The following is an 18,436-nucleotide window of genomic DNA, read 5'->3' on the forward strand; positions in this document are numbered from 1 at the left end:
GCTCCCCGTTTTGTACTCACTCTGTTGCTCCGTGGTGTTGGAGAATGAGATTTTGCTCCCCATTTTGTACTCACTCTGTAGCTCCGTGGTGTTGGAGAATGAGATTTTGCTCCCCGTTTTGTACTCACTCTGTTGCTCCGTGGTGTTGAAGAATGAGATTTTGCTCCCCGTTTTGTACTCATTCTCTTGCTCTGTGATGTTGGAGATTGAGATTTTGCTCCCCATTTGTACTCAATATGTTGCTCTGTAATGTTGAAGATAGAGATTTTGCTCCCCGTTTTGTACTCACTCTGTTGCTCTGTGATGTTGAAGAATGAGATTTAGCTCTTCTTGTACTCACTCTGTTGCTCCGTGTGTTAGAGAATGAGAGTTTATTCGAACCCGGTTCCTCCACGTGGCAGTCCAGACGCCCTGCCGACTAGACCTCCGTGTCTCTCTCTTTTTATATACAGGGTTCTGTATTATAATAGAGAAAACAATGTTTTTCTAATAATTTATTTCGACTTAACTACAGCTATGGAATAAAACAATGATATTTGTTTGAGGCATTGGGCTGACGACCCAATCCTCGGAAAATATCCGCTGTTCAGAGACCCAACAATGAGCCTCGGATATGGAAGGAAACCAGAAGACGAACACGGCTACGAGTTAAGGTAAATGATCTCAGGATGGGGACATGGAATGTGCAAACAATGCTACAAGCTGGTGAGCTGCCAGAAATTGTTGATGAATTTATAAAATATAAGTTGCATGTTCTGGCACTGCAAGAAATAAGATGGCCTGGGAGTGGTCAGATAGACAAGGGAAACTGTACAGTTTTGTACAGTGGTGCTGAAACCAGAGGACACAGTGGTACAGGCTTTATAATAAGTAAAGAAGCTAGAAAATCACTAATGGAATTTATACCAGTAAATGACAGACTGTGTAAAATTAGACTTAAAGGCAAGTTCTATAACATCTCCATCATCTCTGCTTACGCACCTAACGAGGATGCAGAAGAACTGGACAAGGAAAAATTTTATGACGAGTTGGATTTGTTAAATGAAAGTACAAGTAGACATGATGTACTACTTGTCATGGGTGACTTCAATGCAAAAATTGGAAGAGAATCTGAAGTCAAAGAAGTGGCAGGAAAGAATTCTTTACACTCAGTCACCAGTGAGAATGGTTGGAGATTAATACAGTACTGTATACAAAATAAAATGCTTGCAAAAAGTACCCAATTCCCCAGGAAAGATATTCATAAAGGCACCTGGAGAGCTCCCGGCGGAACATACACAAATCAGATAGATCATGTTCTGGTGAACAGCAGACATGCCACATCTGTTATAGACGTTAAAACACGCAGAGGGGCCAACTGTGACAGTGATCACTTCCTAGTCAAATCTATATTGCGGCAACGATTGTCTAATATAGGCAAAATCAAGGGAAAAAAGAGAACTGGTTGGGATATAGAAAAGTTAAAGAAAGACAGCGATAAGAGAGCTTTTCAGGAACAAATACACCAACAATTAAGTGATGAGAATGAAAATAATAGCATTGAGGAAATATGGAATGATATGAAGAAAACTCTGACTGAAACATCAGAAGAGATATTAGGGCAAAGGAAGAGATCTAACAGAAAAGATTGGTATGATGAAGAGTGTAGGGTACTAATAGGGAAGAAAAATGAGTTACGGAAAAAGATGATTCAAAGAGAAACAAGAGCATCGATGAATGCATATAAAGATGCTAGGAAGAAAGCGACTAAAATCTGTAGGAGGAAAAAGACATATTGGATGGAGGAGCGAGAAAGGAAAATAGAGGAACATCAGACAGAGGGTAATACAAGACAAATGTACAAAGCTGTTAGAAATCTTAGTACCGGATATCAACCAAGGTTAAACGTATGTAAAGACAAAAATGGGAAGCTTATTACGGATCAAGCCAAATGTCTGGAAAGATGGTCAGAATATTTTCAGGAGCTCTATGAATCTAAATTTAATATAACAGATAATGCAGATGAAGACCAAACCCAAGTTACAGAATGTGAGGTACAAAGACCATCGTTTGAAGAAGTAAAGTGTGCAATATCAAAATTAAATAATAATAAAGCACCTGGAGAAGATTTGCTCCCTGCGGAGATATTTAAAAAGGGCGGAGAAACACTTTGGAAGAAAGTTCATGAACTAGTTTGCATGATATGGGATCAAGAGAAAATACCAATACCATGTAGTTGGAAATATGGAGTTATCTTCCCCATCCATAAAAAGGGTGATAAAAGGAATTGTGGCAACTACAGGGGGATAACACTATTAAATATTGGATACAAAATATTTTCTAATATCCTATATATGAGAGCATCTAAACAGGTAGAAGAAATCCTAGGGGAATATCAATGTGGATTCCGTCCAAATAGATCTACCATAGATCACATCTTCACCATATCTCAAATTATGGAAAAATTCTATGAGCAAAATATAGATCTACACTTTTTATTTATAGACTATCAACGAGCATTTGATAGCTTACACAGCTTACACAGGACAGTATTCAAGAAAGTAGGATTTCCAGATAAATTAATAACATTGATAAAGGTAACCTTGGAAAATACAACAGCGGGAGTCATGGTGCAGGGAGAAGTCTCACCAACCATTAACATAGAAACAGGAGTGAGACAAGGGGATGCTCTGTCCACCCTAATTTTCATTATTGTACTACATGATATTATCAGTCCACTGCAAAAAAGGGGGAGCATATTCTACAAAACAACACAGATACTTGCTTTTGCTGACGATATTGTGATAATATCAAGGACACTTGCAGATCTTAAAAGCACTTTTTAAAAGATGGATAGTAAATCCAGAGAAATAGGACTATTAATTAATGAAACTTAAACAAGATATATGAGAATGTCCAGATCGCTAGCCAGACGAAACTCTCTGGCTTTGAATGTAGGTACATATCACTTTGAAGGAGTACCCACTTTTACTTACCTTGGAGCTCTTCTACATAACAACATAGAAGAAGAAGAGATTGTTAACCAAAGGATATAGGCTGGAAATAGACAGTACTATGCACATATAGAATTATTTAAGTCAAAAAACCTCTCTAGGAACACAAAATTAAGACTGTATAGGACACTTATTAGACCAGTTATAGCATATGGTGCAGAATCTTGGAAACTTACATCTAAAGCAGAAAGCAAGGTAATGTGTTTTGAAAGGAAGATATTACGTAAGATCTTTGGCCCCGTTAGGAATGAAGATGGATCCTATAGAATTAGGAATAATATGGAGTTAGAAGGATTGATTCAATATGAACATGTGGTGAGATATATAAAATCTCAACGCTTAAGATGGACAGGACATCTGATGAGAATGGAAGAGGATAGGCTACCACGCCTGGTATTCAATCAGAAATTGTGGGGAACAAGGCCAAAAGGAAGCCCGAGGGGAAGATGGATCGATGCGGTTGAAGAAGATTTGAGAAGGATGAATATACGCAACTGGAAAAATGTAGCTCAAGATAGAACGAGGTAGAGGAAGATTGTTTGGGATGCCAGAGCCCACCAAGGGCTGTAGAGCAAAAGAAGAAGAAGAAGATTTGTTTTTGTATAAATCAGCAACACTTGAAGTTTCTATGAATGTCTATAAATGGCTACTAATTGCTACAAATGTTCTGTTATGCAACACACATCCCATCGAAATTCGAGTTCTTGTCACACGTTTTCCAAGAACATCTCGTCCACCAAAGCAATGGCGTTTCTTATTTTCTCCTTTAGCTGTTGCACATTCTGTGGCATAGGTGGCACATACACAATGTCTTTCACAAAGCCCCAAATGCAGAAGTCTGCGAGTGTAAGGTCTGGGTACCTGTGAAAGTCGCCGTTTTCATTGACACTATACCAGCACCACAATGAAAGCCTTGAGCGTGAAAACAAAACATGAAGATTTTTTCATTGTTATACAACAAACATAATTGTTGCGTTTCAGATAATTTTTCAACAATAAACATGATAAGTTGTTTATTCTATTATGATACACGCTGTGTGTGTGTGTGTGTTTATGGGAGGGGGGTGTAGGGAAGAACGAGAGAGGACAATCTTGCATCTTTATATGAACTCATAGGAAGCCAACGGCACTGTGGTCGGTCATCTTTTCATGAACATCTGAGCTTCCTGCACAGCTACTCCCACTGCTGTAACTGTCGTAAGCTCCTATATTGGGCAGCACAACGTCAGAGGGACCAGAATTACTTCGTTCACACGCGCGACGTAATGTCCTTTGTATCGTCATCAACCAACAACAGACATTCTTGGACTTGGAAAAATTCTTATGTCAGAGTTCAAGCCGGAGGTTGGCCGGAGTGACATCACCCGGCCCTTTTGTAAATGTACAATTGCGCCCTCGTGACACTGACCCACAATGAGTTGGGGAAAAAATGGCCTCCTTTGTGCCAGTGGGCACTTATCTTGTTAAATCCATCCTAGACCATTCTTGGAGCCTCCGTCTCCAAGTATTCTGGAAGCTGCAACTGAAATTTCCGCCCAACGAAATCACCGAACCATTCTTTCGCAACAATGGAGCAGGATGTTTTGACATGATGTTCGGCCCACCTGCTCTCCTCCCCCTTGCTTATTCACCCCCCTTCCCCGAAGCATGTTCTTGGAAGCAATAATATGTAGGGTGGGATGAAACGGATAGATCTAATCTTATTTTCTGACCGACTTTCTGCCTCTCTTCTTTGCTGACATTCCTCTTTTCAAAGGCCCTTCTCCTTCCTTTCTGGATTTTTGAAAAGTTATTTTTGATGGAAAGCAAAAATCCTCCCTTAGAAGTTCACCAATGCGTTAGTGTTGCCGACTCTTGCACTGAAAAAGCCGGGAATAAGAACTTCACGTGTGCAGGTTCAAATTTTGTACACTGGGGTCACAAGAGACAAAATTTATAACCGTCCTGTTGACAAAAATACACGCTGAGCTGCGATAAAGTTGCTATTACCGTTAAAGCTTGTTATGCTACTGCATAATCGAGTGATCGGACATTTAAAATGTTAGATTTAAAAGAGAATACCTTCTTATGTTAAGACGTTATCTCTAGCAAATGACGCATTTGTGTTGGTTATTGACCAACCTGTAGGTTTCTCTATTGAAAATAACGTTAATCTTATTTTGCGAAGTGAAAAAGAGGATATATATTAGTATTTCATCTTTAGGAGTACTTCTCAAGACTTACATTTTCGTTTCGGCATTTCTATGCAAGTGTAAGAACCAACAAAGAACGCTAATTCTACTGGCGCTACAACATACAACGGTGAAATGAATGTAGACATGAGTTCGAGTCCCAGATGAAGCAACGGGTGAAATGGGTTGCGTAGATTTCTGACATGGACTTATCGGTCGCTATCGACATTGTTTAAGTATCGATTTTAGCTATGATTGTATTTGCACTCGAACTGACGTGACATCTAGCGAGCATGTTATAACCTGTTTTGCTTCTTTTAAACGTTTTAAAATTATGTTAAGAATTTGTAGGCCTTTTTCTTCTGAAAAGATAATCGCCCGGACGATTTTTTATTTTTAAATAGAAGACATGTCCGGGGAAAAAGAGGACGCGTGGCAAGAGATTGCTGTGTCGACTTTAAGAGAGAAAAACGTGTGCTGGTATTATTTGGTTTTGTGAAATTTTGACAACTGCAATGGAAGAAACGTCATGCAATAAAAATAACATTATCATTTCTTTCGATTTTTCTTTTAAAGTGTAAAGTTTAACAAACATATATAGGTTTAGCGGTAAACGGGAGACACAATATAGTATTGGGCAGTAGCTATGATAGTTTACCCCCACGCTGGAGGTGATCTCATAGCACAGAGGTTCCCAAACTTTTTATTTCCCTGCGCTCTTAGTGTGTTAAGACTTTTCCGCGACGCGCAAGTCAGAATGTAGGCCTATCTAACACTTGCAATGCTAAGTTAGTGTGGTTAGTTTGCTTGCCTTAAGATAAGATATTTGAAATTCAGAAAAAAATATCTGTAAAAAGTACTAAATAAGCACATATTTGGAACAAGTGGCATTTCAGTGAAAATATTGGAATATTTCGCGGCACCCCTGTAAGCCAGCCAAGGCTCCCCAGGGCGCCGCGGTGTACACTTTGGGAACTACTGTCCTAGCAGGTCATTTAGGTCTCATTTTTTTCTCTGCTGTTTCATTTTACAGTGAGCAAACGAATACATGTGTTTAATGCCAAGCATCTATCGTTTCTGGATAGGGAAATTCATCTGTGTCAATATTACTCAGTAAAGCAGGAAAAAATGATACATATTTTTACTTTTAACACAACTAATAGAAAAATAATTACTTACATTACTCCATCCTCGCAAGGCATTACAGTTACTGCGTCCGAAAGAAAAAAAAATAAGAAAGTCAATCATAGGTGAGAAAGTAATATGAGGAATAACATTAAAAAGTAGGTTTATGTATTACGAAAATGGGCCTCCCGAGGCGTAGCAGTAACGTTGTCACTTTGTAACGAATGGGTACCGGGTTTGATAGCCGATGGAGGCACTTTATACTTTAGGTGCAGCCCCTATTAGCCTATCTGTGTATAAAGTGGACTTTAAGACTCAAAGAAGCAAACAATTGCGAAACTCTCGTCATATTACACTGTTTGAAGTCACTGTATACTTTAGAATTTTACAAACGAAGCTCTGACGTCTGGTTCCACAGCTAGTGTAATCCTTTGTATCCTCGGAGACATATGTTGAATTTAGTTATGGTAAGGGGCCTGGGCCCCGTATAATGTGACGGGTGCAAATAGGCCAAGTGCTGATGCACCCAAAAATGATATTTCAATCAATCTCATACGGTACACCTTACCTAGAATTATTTCCAAGGAAATTTCCTTTAAATTGAAAGCTACATAACAAAATGTGTAATATGATCTCCTTCTGCGGTTCGATCTTTTCCAGGTAACGGTAGTCCCACTTCCCAAGCATCCCCCTACTGAGGCACCAGGGATTTTCAAACCACCATTCGATTCACCCCAGGAGTTTTTATGACGTGTCCTCTGGAAATTGCTCAATTTATTATCAATGCTATTGGCCTGTTTCGAATTTGCAGACTCACGTATGTTCAACATAAAACATAGTCTGAAGTTCCGCAATGATCATTTTTTTTTTTTTTTTGGAAAATTTTAGGAGATGGAAACACTTAGTATCATTCCCTCCAGTGGCGTACGCAAGGGGGGGGTTACGGGGTTTAACCCCCCCTCGAGCTTGTGAAATATTATGAAAAATGCTGTGGAAAAAAAATTAAATGGCCAATTTATCACAGTGAAAGATCTAGGACAATACTATTACTATTACAACTTCTACTACTACTACTACTACTACTACTACTACTACTACTACTACTAATAATAATAATAATAATAATAATAATAATAATAATAATTTGAATTATTATTTACATGCAGCATGGAGAAAAGCATAGCATTCCAAACACACGCGTCTTTCAAAGTGATGCCTTGAAAATAAACACGAGTTCTTGAAAGTAAAATATGAGGGTAAGTATGATTTAAAAGTGAAAAAATGTTCAATACTCTGGCGTACGCAGGTTTTTTTCTGGAGGGACCGGAATAGTAAATGTGGATAGCACATTGCTTGTTTTGGAGAGCAGGATGCATAATAAAATATTTCGTATTTTTGGAGCTTTTCAGTCTATTAAAATTGTATTCAATGACAAAAATGGTAATCGGGACTCACTTTAAAAGAGGTTTCGCATTTACAAATTTTGATTTTTTAAAGTTCTTAACGGATTTTTATTTGAAAATTCTGATTTTCTCAAAATTTCGGTAGGGGCCGTAACACCATCGGCCACGCCTCTGCGTACGCCAGTGTTCAACGAACATGTATTTTTTTGTGTGAACAATGAGAATTAACTAAAGAAAGTTCTTGGTTCGTTGTTAGATTCTAATGTATAGACAAAGGCTAGGCGGACAAGAATACAGTCACCAGTCTGACTTCCCATTGTATTATTTACCGCAGCACGTTTGAATGTCTCTCTTTAAAATGTCTCACCTTGTTGACTAGACAATTATTCAAACGACAATAAGCTTAACTATTGTAAAACGTTTTGTTGGTAAGAACAGCGAGACAATCCAGATGTGAATTATGGGACATTTATGCGGGGAAGAAGCACGAAAGATTCCAACCAATTTCGGGAATCGAATCCGGATCTCCTGCGTGATTGTCAGATGATCTACCGACCAGACCACCGCAGCTCCTTGGATGAGTTCCATACTTTAATTATTTTAATTTATTTTAATATATTTTCTTGTATTTATGGATCTTCTTCACCCTTAAAATGTCTCACTTCGTTGACCAGACAATTATTTCGTAACAAAGAAACAAAAACATGCTCTCAGGATTTGATAAAAATAGAATGACTAGAAAGCAATTACGTTCTATTGTTTTCATAAATACTATATTTATGTAGATCTCTACTACATAATAGTAGTAGTGGTATTAGTAGTAATTCAGCTAATTAATTAATTATAAGTATAATTAATTAATTGTGATTATTATTATTTAATTAAAGTATAATAAAACAATGGTAATGTGAATTTGGAGAAAGTTTTAGATATAACCCCCCCCCCCTTGATGAAATCCTGCGTACGCTACTGATTCCCTCTACTCAAATGTGTATAGAATATCACGAAAATTGTGTGAGAAATAAGGACAGAGGACCTTAACGTAACACACAAAAGTGCAACCGAAAAGGCTAGGTGGTTGAATAATTATTTCATTACAAAAACCAAGGGGATGGCAGCACTGCAGGTCACTTCACAGAAAGGCCTTTATGGTCGATGAGATTTGTAAACCAGGTGCACCGAAGCGAGAAGAAAGAGAAAAAAAATAAAGGAGATATCCGTTTCTGGGATGGAAACATTCTTTGGCAAAACTATTTGTGAGATGGAAACAGCTTTCGTTGCCCATCATCAAGAAAATGGAGTCTTACATTTCTGGGAAGACGGATGTTATCAGTAGAGCTTTCTGGCATACCTCTTGCCCTCTTTATGTTTGGAGGGGATCTAAGCTAGATTCCTTTCCTTTCAGCAATGTGTTTGTTCCTTGCACTAGTTCACCTTTTGTGAATAACCTATTTTACGCTATTTGATTACCACTAATCCAAGTGTGCATGAGCTATGACAAATACACATAGATAGACAAATAAGAGAGAGAGAGAGAGAGAGAGAGAGGAGGGGAGGATAAAGCTAACCCGTGCACATGGCAACATACCGTAAAGGCATATTTGGGGGTGAGGGTAGAGTTAGGACCCCAAACCTTCACAACCTCGGCCATTTTGTGGAGGTGTTGTGATCAGCACCACGCTCCAGATACTCATTTATCAGAGGATGGGCAAACCCCATGGAGGTATATAGCTGGAAAACTTCTCTGTTTCAAATCAGCAATCTGGGAATCGAACCCGCTTCTATTGCATAGCAGTCAGCCACTCTATCGATTGATTGATTGATTGAGTTGGTGTTTTAAGTATATACACAGTAAGGCTAATCGGGACTGGACCTACAGTTTAAAGTGGGATCCGAACCACTATGTGCCTCCACGGGGTATCGAACCCGGGATCCCTTGATTACAAGGCAACGACGCTACTATCGACTGATCTACCGCGGCTCGCATACATAAAAAAATATTCCTAGAGATGTCTACTCTTTTACGTTACCCATTTCAGCTATTACAAGTCGACAACTACCATCTCTCGCTTTCAGTGTTCATGCACTATGAGCACTAATTTAATAGTTACTTATTTTTAGTATTTTTAAGAAACTTATTTCATCATTTTTACTCTGTCCCTCTCAGCATTTCTATTCTATTTTGTCAGACATAATGTGACTTGTTTAAATGAATTCATTTACTAGTATTCACGTAAAATAAACACGCACTCTTAACTGAGTACAGGTTTGTGGAACATGCAACCACTCTACGCTGAGTACCTCGGTGTGATGGTTCTGCTCCGATACACGTAGGCCTTGTCCATGTAAATTTTCATCCCGTATAAATGCTGTAGTATGCATTAAAAAACTAATTATTTTGAAATAATAATCAAATGTAACTGATACCTCAGTTTGAAAATGTGACGGTGTTATTAGAAGATAAATCAACCACTCTGAAATTTAACAATAAACGTTCCATTATCTCTTACAGGATTATCGTTTCGGAATTACGTCTCGGGTAGCCAAGGGGAATGTAGAGCAGACATTACCTGGTCGTTTTAATTGCAACAGATTGGTGAGTTATTTGCTATTTTAAATCATATTATTAAACTAAATATTGTTGAGTTTAATCAACTTTAATTGCGCCCAGGATGCTGAAATTTAATTACTCTATTTGTATTGAAATCGTATTTGTAAGTAAATATTAACGGTGATACAAGCAATCATATTTTCAATATAATTAGAGTAAGAATATTTCTGCATTGCGCGCTTTGCAGATAATGTTGAAATTCCTGTTTCAGTGTGATAAAAGTATGGACGTTGAAATCTATTGTACATGTTATTTTGCCCAATTGAACTGTTATAGCTGATTCCTTACTTTTGGAGAAGAAAAAAGTTAATGACTGATAATGCAGGTTTGGTGCATGGCATCGATTACACTAACTGCACCTACGGATTGAGTGGAATACGCGTGGTACGCTTTATATACCTTTGTTAGGCGTAACACCAAGACTACAGGAGATATCGAGATTAAGTACAATGGTTCTAAATATCTGCTAAGATTGCATGTCTTTATTATCGGCAGACCTCCATTTTATTGAATCTACGTTTCCAAAAGTGCCTCATTTTCGGTAGACTTTCATGAGTACCTACATCTACGTCTAAAAAAGTGCTTCATTATCGGTAGACTTTCATGGGTACCTGCAATCCACGTCTCCAAAAGTGCCTCATTATCGGTAGACTTCCAGCGGTAACTCCATCTACGTCTCCAAAAGTGCATTCATTCTCGGTAGACTTTCATGAGTACCTACATGTACGTCTCCAAAAGTGCCTCATTCTCGGTAGACTTTCATGAGTACCTACATCTACGTCTCCAAAAGTGCCTCATTCTCGGTAGACTTTCATGAGTACCTACATCTACGTCTCCAAAAGTGCCTCATTCTCGGTAGACTTTCATGAGTACCTACATCTACGTCTCCAAAAGTGCCTCTTTCTCGGTAGACTTTCATGAGTACCTACATCTACGTCTCCAAAAGTGCCTCATCCTCGGTAGACTTTCACGGATCCTACATCTACGTCTCCAAAAGTGCCTCATTCTCGGTAGAGTTTCATGGGTATCTAAATCTACGTCTCCAAAAGTGCCTCATTCTCGGTTGACTTTCATGGGTAACTCCATCTACGTCTCCAAAAGTGCATTCATTCTCGGTAGACTTTCATGAGTACCTACATCTACGTCTAAAAAAGTGCTTCATTATCGGTAGACTTTCATGGGTACCTGCAATCCACGTCTCCAAAAGTGCCTCATTATCGGTAGACTTCCAGCGGTAACTCCATCTACGTCTCCAAAAGTGCATTCATTCTCGGTAGACTTTCATGAGTACCTACATGTACGTCTCCAAAAGTGCCTAATTCTCGGTAGACTTTCATGAGTACCTACATCTACGACTCCAAAAGTGCCTCATTCTCGGTTGACTTTCATGGGTAACTCCATCTACGTCTCCAAAAGTGCATTCATTCTCGGTAGACTTTCATGAGTACCTACATGTACGTCTCCAAAAGTGCCTAATTCTCGGTAGACTTTCATGGGTATCTACATCTACGTCTCCAAAAGTGCCTCATTCTCGGTTGACTTTCATGGGTAACTCCATCTACGTCTCCAAAAGTGCATTCATTCTCGGTAGACTTACATGAGTACCTACATCTACGTCTAAAAAAGTGCTTCATTATCGGTAGACTTTCATGGGTACCTGCAATCTACGTCTCCAAAAGTGCCTCATTCTCGGTTGACTTTCAGGGGTAACTCCATCTACGTCTCCAAAAGTGCATTCATTCTCGGTAGACTTTCATGAGTACCTACATCTACGTCTCCAAAAGTGCCTCATACTCGGTAGACTTTCATGGGTACCTACATCTACGTCTCCAAAAGTGCCTCATCCTCGGTAGACTTTCAAGAGTACCTAAACCTATGTCTCCAAATGCCAACCTCGGCGAAACACAGCCGACAGAAGCGAATCTAAATCCACAAATGCGAGTCTAAGTCTATGAAAATGAGTCCAGTCAGGAAAAAGCAAATGCATGTCTGCTTAAGTAAAGCTACATCTTAACTAGATGTAGTGCAAATTGATAAGAATGATCTAGATTATTGTTCACAGATTTACATCTAAAAAATCGAATTTGTGTCTGCAAATCCAGATCGAGATAAGCTAAATCTATATCTACACAGAACATTTTAGGTCCAGAAAAGCCGATCTTGGCCTACAAAAGTAAATCTAGGTACACAAAAGAAATATGGGGTTACAAATGTAAATATGCAGACATTATGTAATACATAATAGTACATCTACGTCTTCAAAAGAACCTAATATAGGCCTACATTTTCCTCGGAAGTTAACCCATGTTGATCTTGAATACACAATTATGTACATCGTATATTACATCATGAATGAATGGTGAGCACTACCACGAATAGAAGGCTTACTAAATATTACAGAAATCAGTAACCTTAAACGCTTTTGAATTCGTGTGTCCCGTTCCCTCTTCTCTTCCTGCTGTGAACTCATGAAAGCCCCCGCTGTGAATTTTTATTTTTGTCCCACAACGTAGCTATAATTTATTCCGTCTGCTTTTAAATTCCAAAGCTGTGTTTCACATGGTAAAAACCAATGTTAGTCCTGCCTCTGACCTTAAAGCATTATTTGTGTTCAATCATGTTGAACCCGGAAGCAGCCGTTTGCACACACCCAATGCACATGGAGGAACCAGATTTAATTATCAATGCAAATATGTATCCGTAGGTTCAATGCTCTACGTGTAATCAATGGTTATTAAAATATCTGTTTATAATAGCTCGGTCAATTTCTGTCTCCCCAGGGTCATATGGGGTAAGTCAAAACAAAAAAGATACAGTTCAGTGTTTAGAGATGATAAAGTACGTTTACAGGAAAAATCAATAGAGGGCAGCACGTTGTGGTTGTGCCTTAGACATGATTCTAGATTTTATAGCGGTCTATATAGGCACGAGAATGCAATTATCAGTTGCAGGAAGCAAAAAACGACTGTAGCTTTATCTTGGCAATTACACAATTCTTGTTCTTGTAAATATAATGGACATTTTCCAAGTCTTCTTGCATCTTGTTGATTCAGAACGTGGGTATATGTGTTGTATTGGAGTAATTGAATTAATGACAATTCTTTATTTTCTGCTCAAACCGTTTGTGTTGGATTTTAGTTGTTTTGTATTGCTGTTCCGCCTCTTAAACTTGATCGGGACGATGAGAACAACTGAAAATCAAACTAAATAGGCCTGAATGACCCCCTTTAAAGAAGTCTCTCCTGCAGAAAAAAAACCGCTTTTCTTCATTTCCCGCCTTTATTTTCGCGCCGGCGGGATTAACAGTTGACTTATACATTCCGCTCTTGATGGAAGTTATACACTTTGAAAACGTATATTTTAACCTCTCGATTATTTTTGGAAATTCATTCTGTATTCTATATTCAGTTCAGGGACTCTTTCTGGTCGCGGAACCGATCAATGTATGTTATTTACTATGCCAAACCTTAATGTATGATCAGTAAGGATTTAAAAAAGTTATGTTGGCCAAAACTTGCTTCTTTCAAGAAACGTAGCAACTTAAAAATAATTATTTTTACCAATATAAATTGCAATTCTATTTCTCTCTTTTGAAATGTGACTTAATTGATTTGCGTTTTTTTTACAGACGATTTTTAACATTAGACTATAATTTTGAATCAATTTGCTTACAAAGTTGTCATCCTTGACGCTTAAAAATCGAAGTCCATATTCGAAACTTAAAATACTCGTAGACTTGCGCGTATGCGCTATAGTATGTCCAGTATAGTATTCGATTCTCGGGTTATGGATATAAGAGGAGTGTTAAGATTCGATTTTTTAGCATATAATTGTGCTATATCGCTTCATGTTTTCATGTACCAAACGGTACTATTTTTAGGCAATTTGAATCAAAGAGTGGGGGGGTGGATATACAGTAAACCCTCGTTAACACGAATTCCAAAGGACCGAAAATCAAGAGTTCGTGTTAAAAAAATCGTGCTAACCGGGGACGCAAATTTTATTGTTGCAATACAGTTCTTTCTACACATTAACCATTTACAATACGTATTATGTATTTAAGTATTGTAGGTAATGTAGATTTGGCAATTCCATACTGCTCAGCAATTGTAGTTTTGTTCAATGCAGCACGGTCTACTTCCTCTAGGATTCTCAGTTTTGTTTGCAGATCTATACCTGTCTGCTTTCTCTTGGCCATGACTCCTCTCTTACTGCTTGCAACTTGATGTTACTAATACTGGCTACGTTTTAAAGAACAGAAAAACACATCTGAACACATTGTTGATCTGAATCTGTTGGTTACAATACTGTATAAGTTGATTGTTGACAAGATGATAGAGATTGTCGGGCGATTTCTTACATACCTAGCAGAGGAACGACAGAGGAACAACAGAAAAAAATATGAAAAACTTTGAAAGTTCGTGTTAAATGAGATCTAATGACGCAACGGACTAAAAACAGTTCGTAATTCGTGGTAACCGAAATTCGCGTTAACCGATAAAACTTTCTATAAAATATAATACATCCCTGCCGGGACAAACATTTTGTTCATGTTAACCGAGTACTCGTCTTAAGCGAGCTTGTGTTAACGAGGGTTTACTGTAGTCCCCTCAAACCCTCCCTGGGAACTACATACACATAGGAAATGCACCACTTATAATAAGCGCCCGCTTTGCTGCAAGGCTAGGTTCAAATTACATTCATTAGCATGCAGGAGATTCGCCTCATTTTACCGAAATCGTTCTTCACCTGTCAACGCTTAAGGCTAGTTTAACGTTACACTTTTCTCCCCACCCTTAAAAGAATCCTACAGAAAAATTCTATCTTCTTCTGTTTCTTCCCCATTCCCGCCTTTAATTTCGCGCCGGCGGGATTTATACTTTACTCCTTTACATTCTGGCATCAATGGAAGCTAATCCTCTCCGAAATGTATATCTTTTTTTCTCTAGATTATTTGAAAAGTTTGTTTCCCAATAACGCACTGTGACCGTGTCAGATTACCAATTAATCTTCTTCGCTTTTTGCCTTTCTGCAGTGTTGCCAAGCCAAGAGATGGCCGTGTAGGATTACAAGGAAGCCTTGGATTTCCCTTGTATCAGGAGAAATGTCAAGATTGGAGGTCCGGATTACGCAATCCGAGAACTTTCAACTTTTTGCTCCGACCTTGGCTTCCGGCAACGATTTCCTGTCATGGACGTTCATCGTTGCCAGCACCTGACGTTTTGTGTTGGAGAAGTATTCTGTTCAATGACCTTGTTTTTAGAGATTAAAATTTGAAACAAAATCGTATTTAGTTTACCAAATTTCGTATTTCGTTTGTCCTCTCTCACCACCCCAAATTTGAGCAGAAACAACTCAAAAATATAAATAATTTTAAAAAAATAAATGTATCTATAGTGTTTATAAATATGTACTTACAAATATGGTATCGATGATCCTTTATGCAAGAAAAAATAGCTATGGCTCAATTTGACATATTTATTTCAATAACTCATATATCATCCTATAACATTGCATGTGATATATACAGAGTGCTCGGAAATTCCCCTTACAAACTCCTAGGGCTAGTAGAGGGGACTGAGTAGACAATATTTGGAATAGGAACCCATGTCCGGAAAGGTACCGTTTCCCTGCTACAACCATAAAAATTTGTCGGATGTGCCTGTGTTGGTATGCAACCGGATAGGCAGTACATGACGTCAGAAGATCACCTGATAACCTAAAGTGACATCATTTATTACAACCATGTCAAATGAGGTGTTACGAAAGGTACAGAAGTGAATGACGTGTGACTCAGTCCATAATAGAAACTAATTTATTTGGTAACAATGCCAAGGGAACAAAAAATAAACGTACTATTCATTGATCAACACCTGTGTCGACAGTGGAACGCAACAATTTGTAGACGTCACGTGCCATCAGGCACATCCGACACATTGTCATGGTTGTAGCACGGAAACGGAACGTTTCCGGACATGGGTTCCTATTTGTCTACTCAGTCCCCTCTACTAGCCCTAGGAGTTTGTAAGGGGAATTTCCGAGCACCCTGTGTGTATATATATATATATACAGTAGAGCGTCGATTATCCGAACGTCGGTCAACCGAACGACCGCTTAACCGAACTGTGTACTCGCTCACTTTCAGATATCTGTAATGAAAAAAGTACGTGACTTAGCTGCTCGTAAGCGTGTAGGCTTGCTTAGACAGACCAAAATAAAGGATTTTTTTAAACGTTAATTTTGTGTACTGTGTGTATTGTTCATGCAAAATGCGTATGTAATATGTACATATTTTTGTTTAATAAACTGTACCACATACTATATATTCCTACTAAAGTTGCCTTTGTACGTTACTTTGTAATACATACTTAAAGAGATGCCTGTTTTTATGAATAAATTTACTGTACAGTACTTCTTATTGGCAAATAAACATGTACAGTTCGATTATCCGAACAAACCAGTTTTCCGAACACCCATGTCCCCCAATTACTTCGGATAATCGACGCTCTACTGTATATATATATATATATATATATATATATATATATATATATATATATATATATATATACGTGGTTCAAAGTAGATTTACATTTAAATGATAGAGCTGTAGCGTCATATAATATATCATGATTGAATGAATGTTCTTATGTAACGCAGTTGGAAGTAACAGTTTTTTTTAGAAATTTAACTGTAATTTAAAAGTAAGTAGCTGTAACTGTAAAAAAAAACTACTTTTTTTGCAATGGAAGTAACGTTATCATCAGTTACTTCACGACACTTAGACTGTTTCCTTGAAAATTTGTAAGGTGGGAATCAGCGAAATTTGACAATCCTGTTTTCAACCATGTGTCTTCTGTGGATAGAGGAATTCAGCAAAGAATTATGAGTTTACAATTTGAGCTGTTTCTGCGCAAATCAGGGGAATCAGCTAGGGGGAGATATGAAAGTAAATTACAGAAATCCCAAGTCTCGACACCAGTAGCAACGGTTCAAATGTAAGGGATTAAAGTGAAGTGGTTATAAGCGAAATCATTTTCGCGGCTTTTCAGGGGATGTACCTCGTCTCTTCCGTGTCAAACTTCAGAAAGAGGAGAGCTCCCAGTGTGCCTTACTGCGGAAGAAGACCACGGGTACAAGAAGAGGGGGCGAGACAGACCTCGCACCCCAACATCTTCTCACACGCAGCCAAATGAGGACACACACCCACGCACGCACTTCCAGACAATGAATCCTTCCCCTTTGGCAGCGTACATGCACATTAATCAGTGGACGCTGCTTGGCTATGGCCGAGACAACATCCTCGGTTTGCTTAATTATCATCCCGTGGGCGGCGACCATCTGAGCTGGACAAGACGAATTAATATTGCGCCCTCGCCGCTCCTGGAGTGTGTGCCTGACATGTGAAAAGACCCACATTCTCAGCACTAATGCTTTGGGGTCATCACTCGAATCTGTGTCCGCAGCATCTGATGGACCAAGCACTGAGCGACCACCGCGTTCGCTCAAATACCATATTTTCCGTACACTCAAGTAGTGACGATAGCGAGATGTATAGAACGGAAGGTTGATCCTTGTGCAGCTCCCGCCAAACAATGCTAAGCCTGACATCAGTCCGTGCCTCTTAAGTTAGAACTAGAAAACATTGTTTTTTCTCGCATTTTTCGACCTTTTTGGCTTTTAGGGACAAAGGAACATAAAGAATGGGAACGAAAGAGACAAAGGAACACAAAGAAAGGGAACGGAAGAGACAAAGGAACACAGAAAGGGAACGAGAGAGAGAAAGGAATACAGAAAGGGAACGAAATAGAGAAAGAGACAAAGGAATACAATGAAAGGGAATGAAAGAGAGGAAGAGACAAAGGAACACAAAGAAGGGAACGTAAGAGAGAAAGAGACAAAGGAACACAAAGAAAGGGAACGAGAGAGAAAGGAGACAAAGGAACACAAGGAAAGGGAACGGAAGAGACAAAGGAACACAGAAATGGAACGAAAGAGAGAATGGAATACAGAAAGGGAACGAAAGAGAGAAAGAGAGAAAGAGACAAAGGAATACAAGGAAAGGGAATGAAAGAGAGGAAGATACAAAGGAACACAAAGAAGGGCAACGAAAGAGTAAAGAGACAAAGAAAC

The 18,436-nt window shown here is 38.7% G+C and overlaps 2 protein-coding genes across 2 annotated transcripts in view; both read left to right on the forward strand.

Annotated features, from left to right (window-relative positions):
• The window catches only part of LOC146001557 (uncharacterized), a 497,775-nt gene that overhangs the window by 83,419 nt on the left and 395,920 nt on the right, over positions 1–18,436 (forward strand). The window contains exon 2 of the mRNA XM_083139030.1: positions 10,205–10,288. The gene's annotated coding sequence lies outside the window, so the exon portion shown is untranslated. The remainder of the gene's footprint in view (positions 1–10,204; positions 10,289–18,436) is intronic.
• On the forward strand, positions 669–18,148 carry LOC146001787 (uncharacterized). Its single transcript, XM_083139508.1, has 2 exons — positions 669–2,028; positions 17,988–18,148. The coding sequence occupies exons 1-2, from the start codon at positions 669–671 to the stop codon at positions 18,146–18,148; spliced, it is 1,521 nt and encodes a 506-aa protein (XP_082995634.1).

This window comes from Lepisma saccharinum, chromosome 17 (assembly GCF_977018435.1).
Source record: "Lepisma saccharinum chromosome 17, izLepSacc3.1, whole genome shotgun sequence".
Classification (NCBI taxonomy): Eukaryota; Metazoa; Arthropoda; class Insecta; order Zygentoma; family Lepismatidae; genus Lepisma; species Lepisma saccharinum.

What these genes read in the sequence shown, in the direction of transcription:
- LOC146001787 (XM_083139508.1), top strand. Translation starts at nt 669, where the DNA reads ATGGGGACATGGAATGTGCAAACAATGCTACAAGCTGGTGAGCTGCCA. An exon ending in CCAAACCCAAGTTACAGAAT is followed by an intron (nt 2,029 to 17,987) that starts GTGAGGTACAAA and finishes TTTGGCTTTTAG; the next exon opens with GGACAAAGGAACATAAAGAA.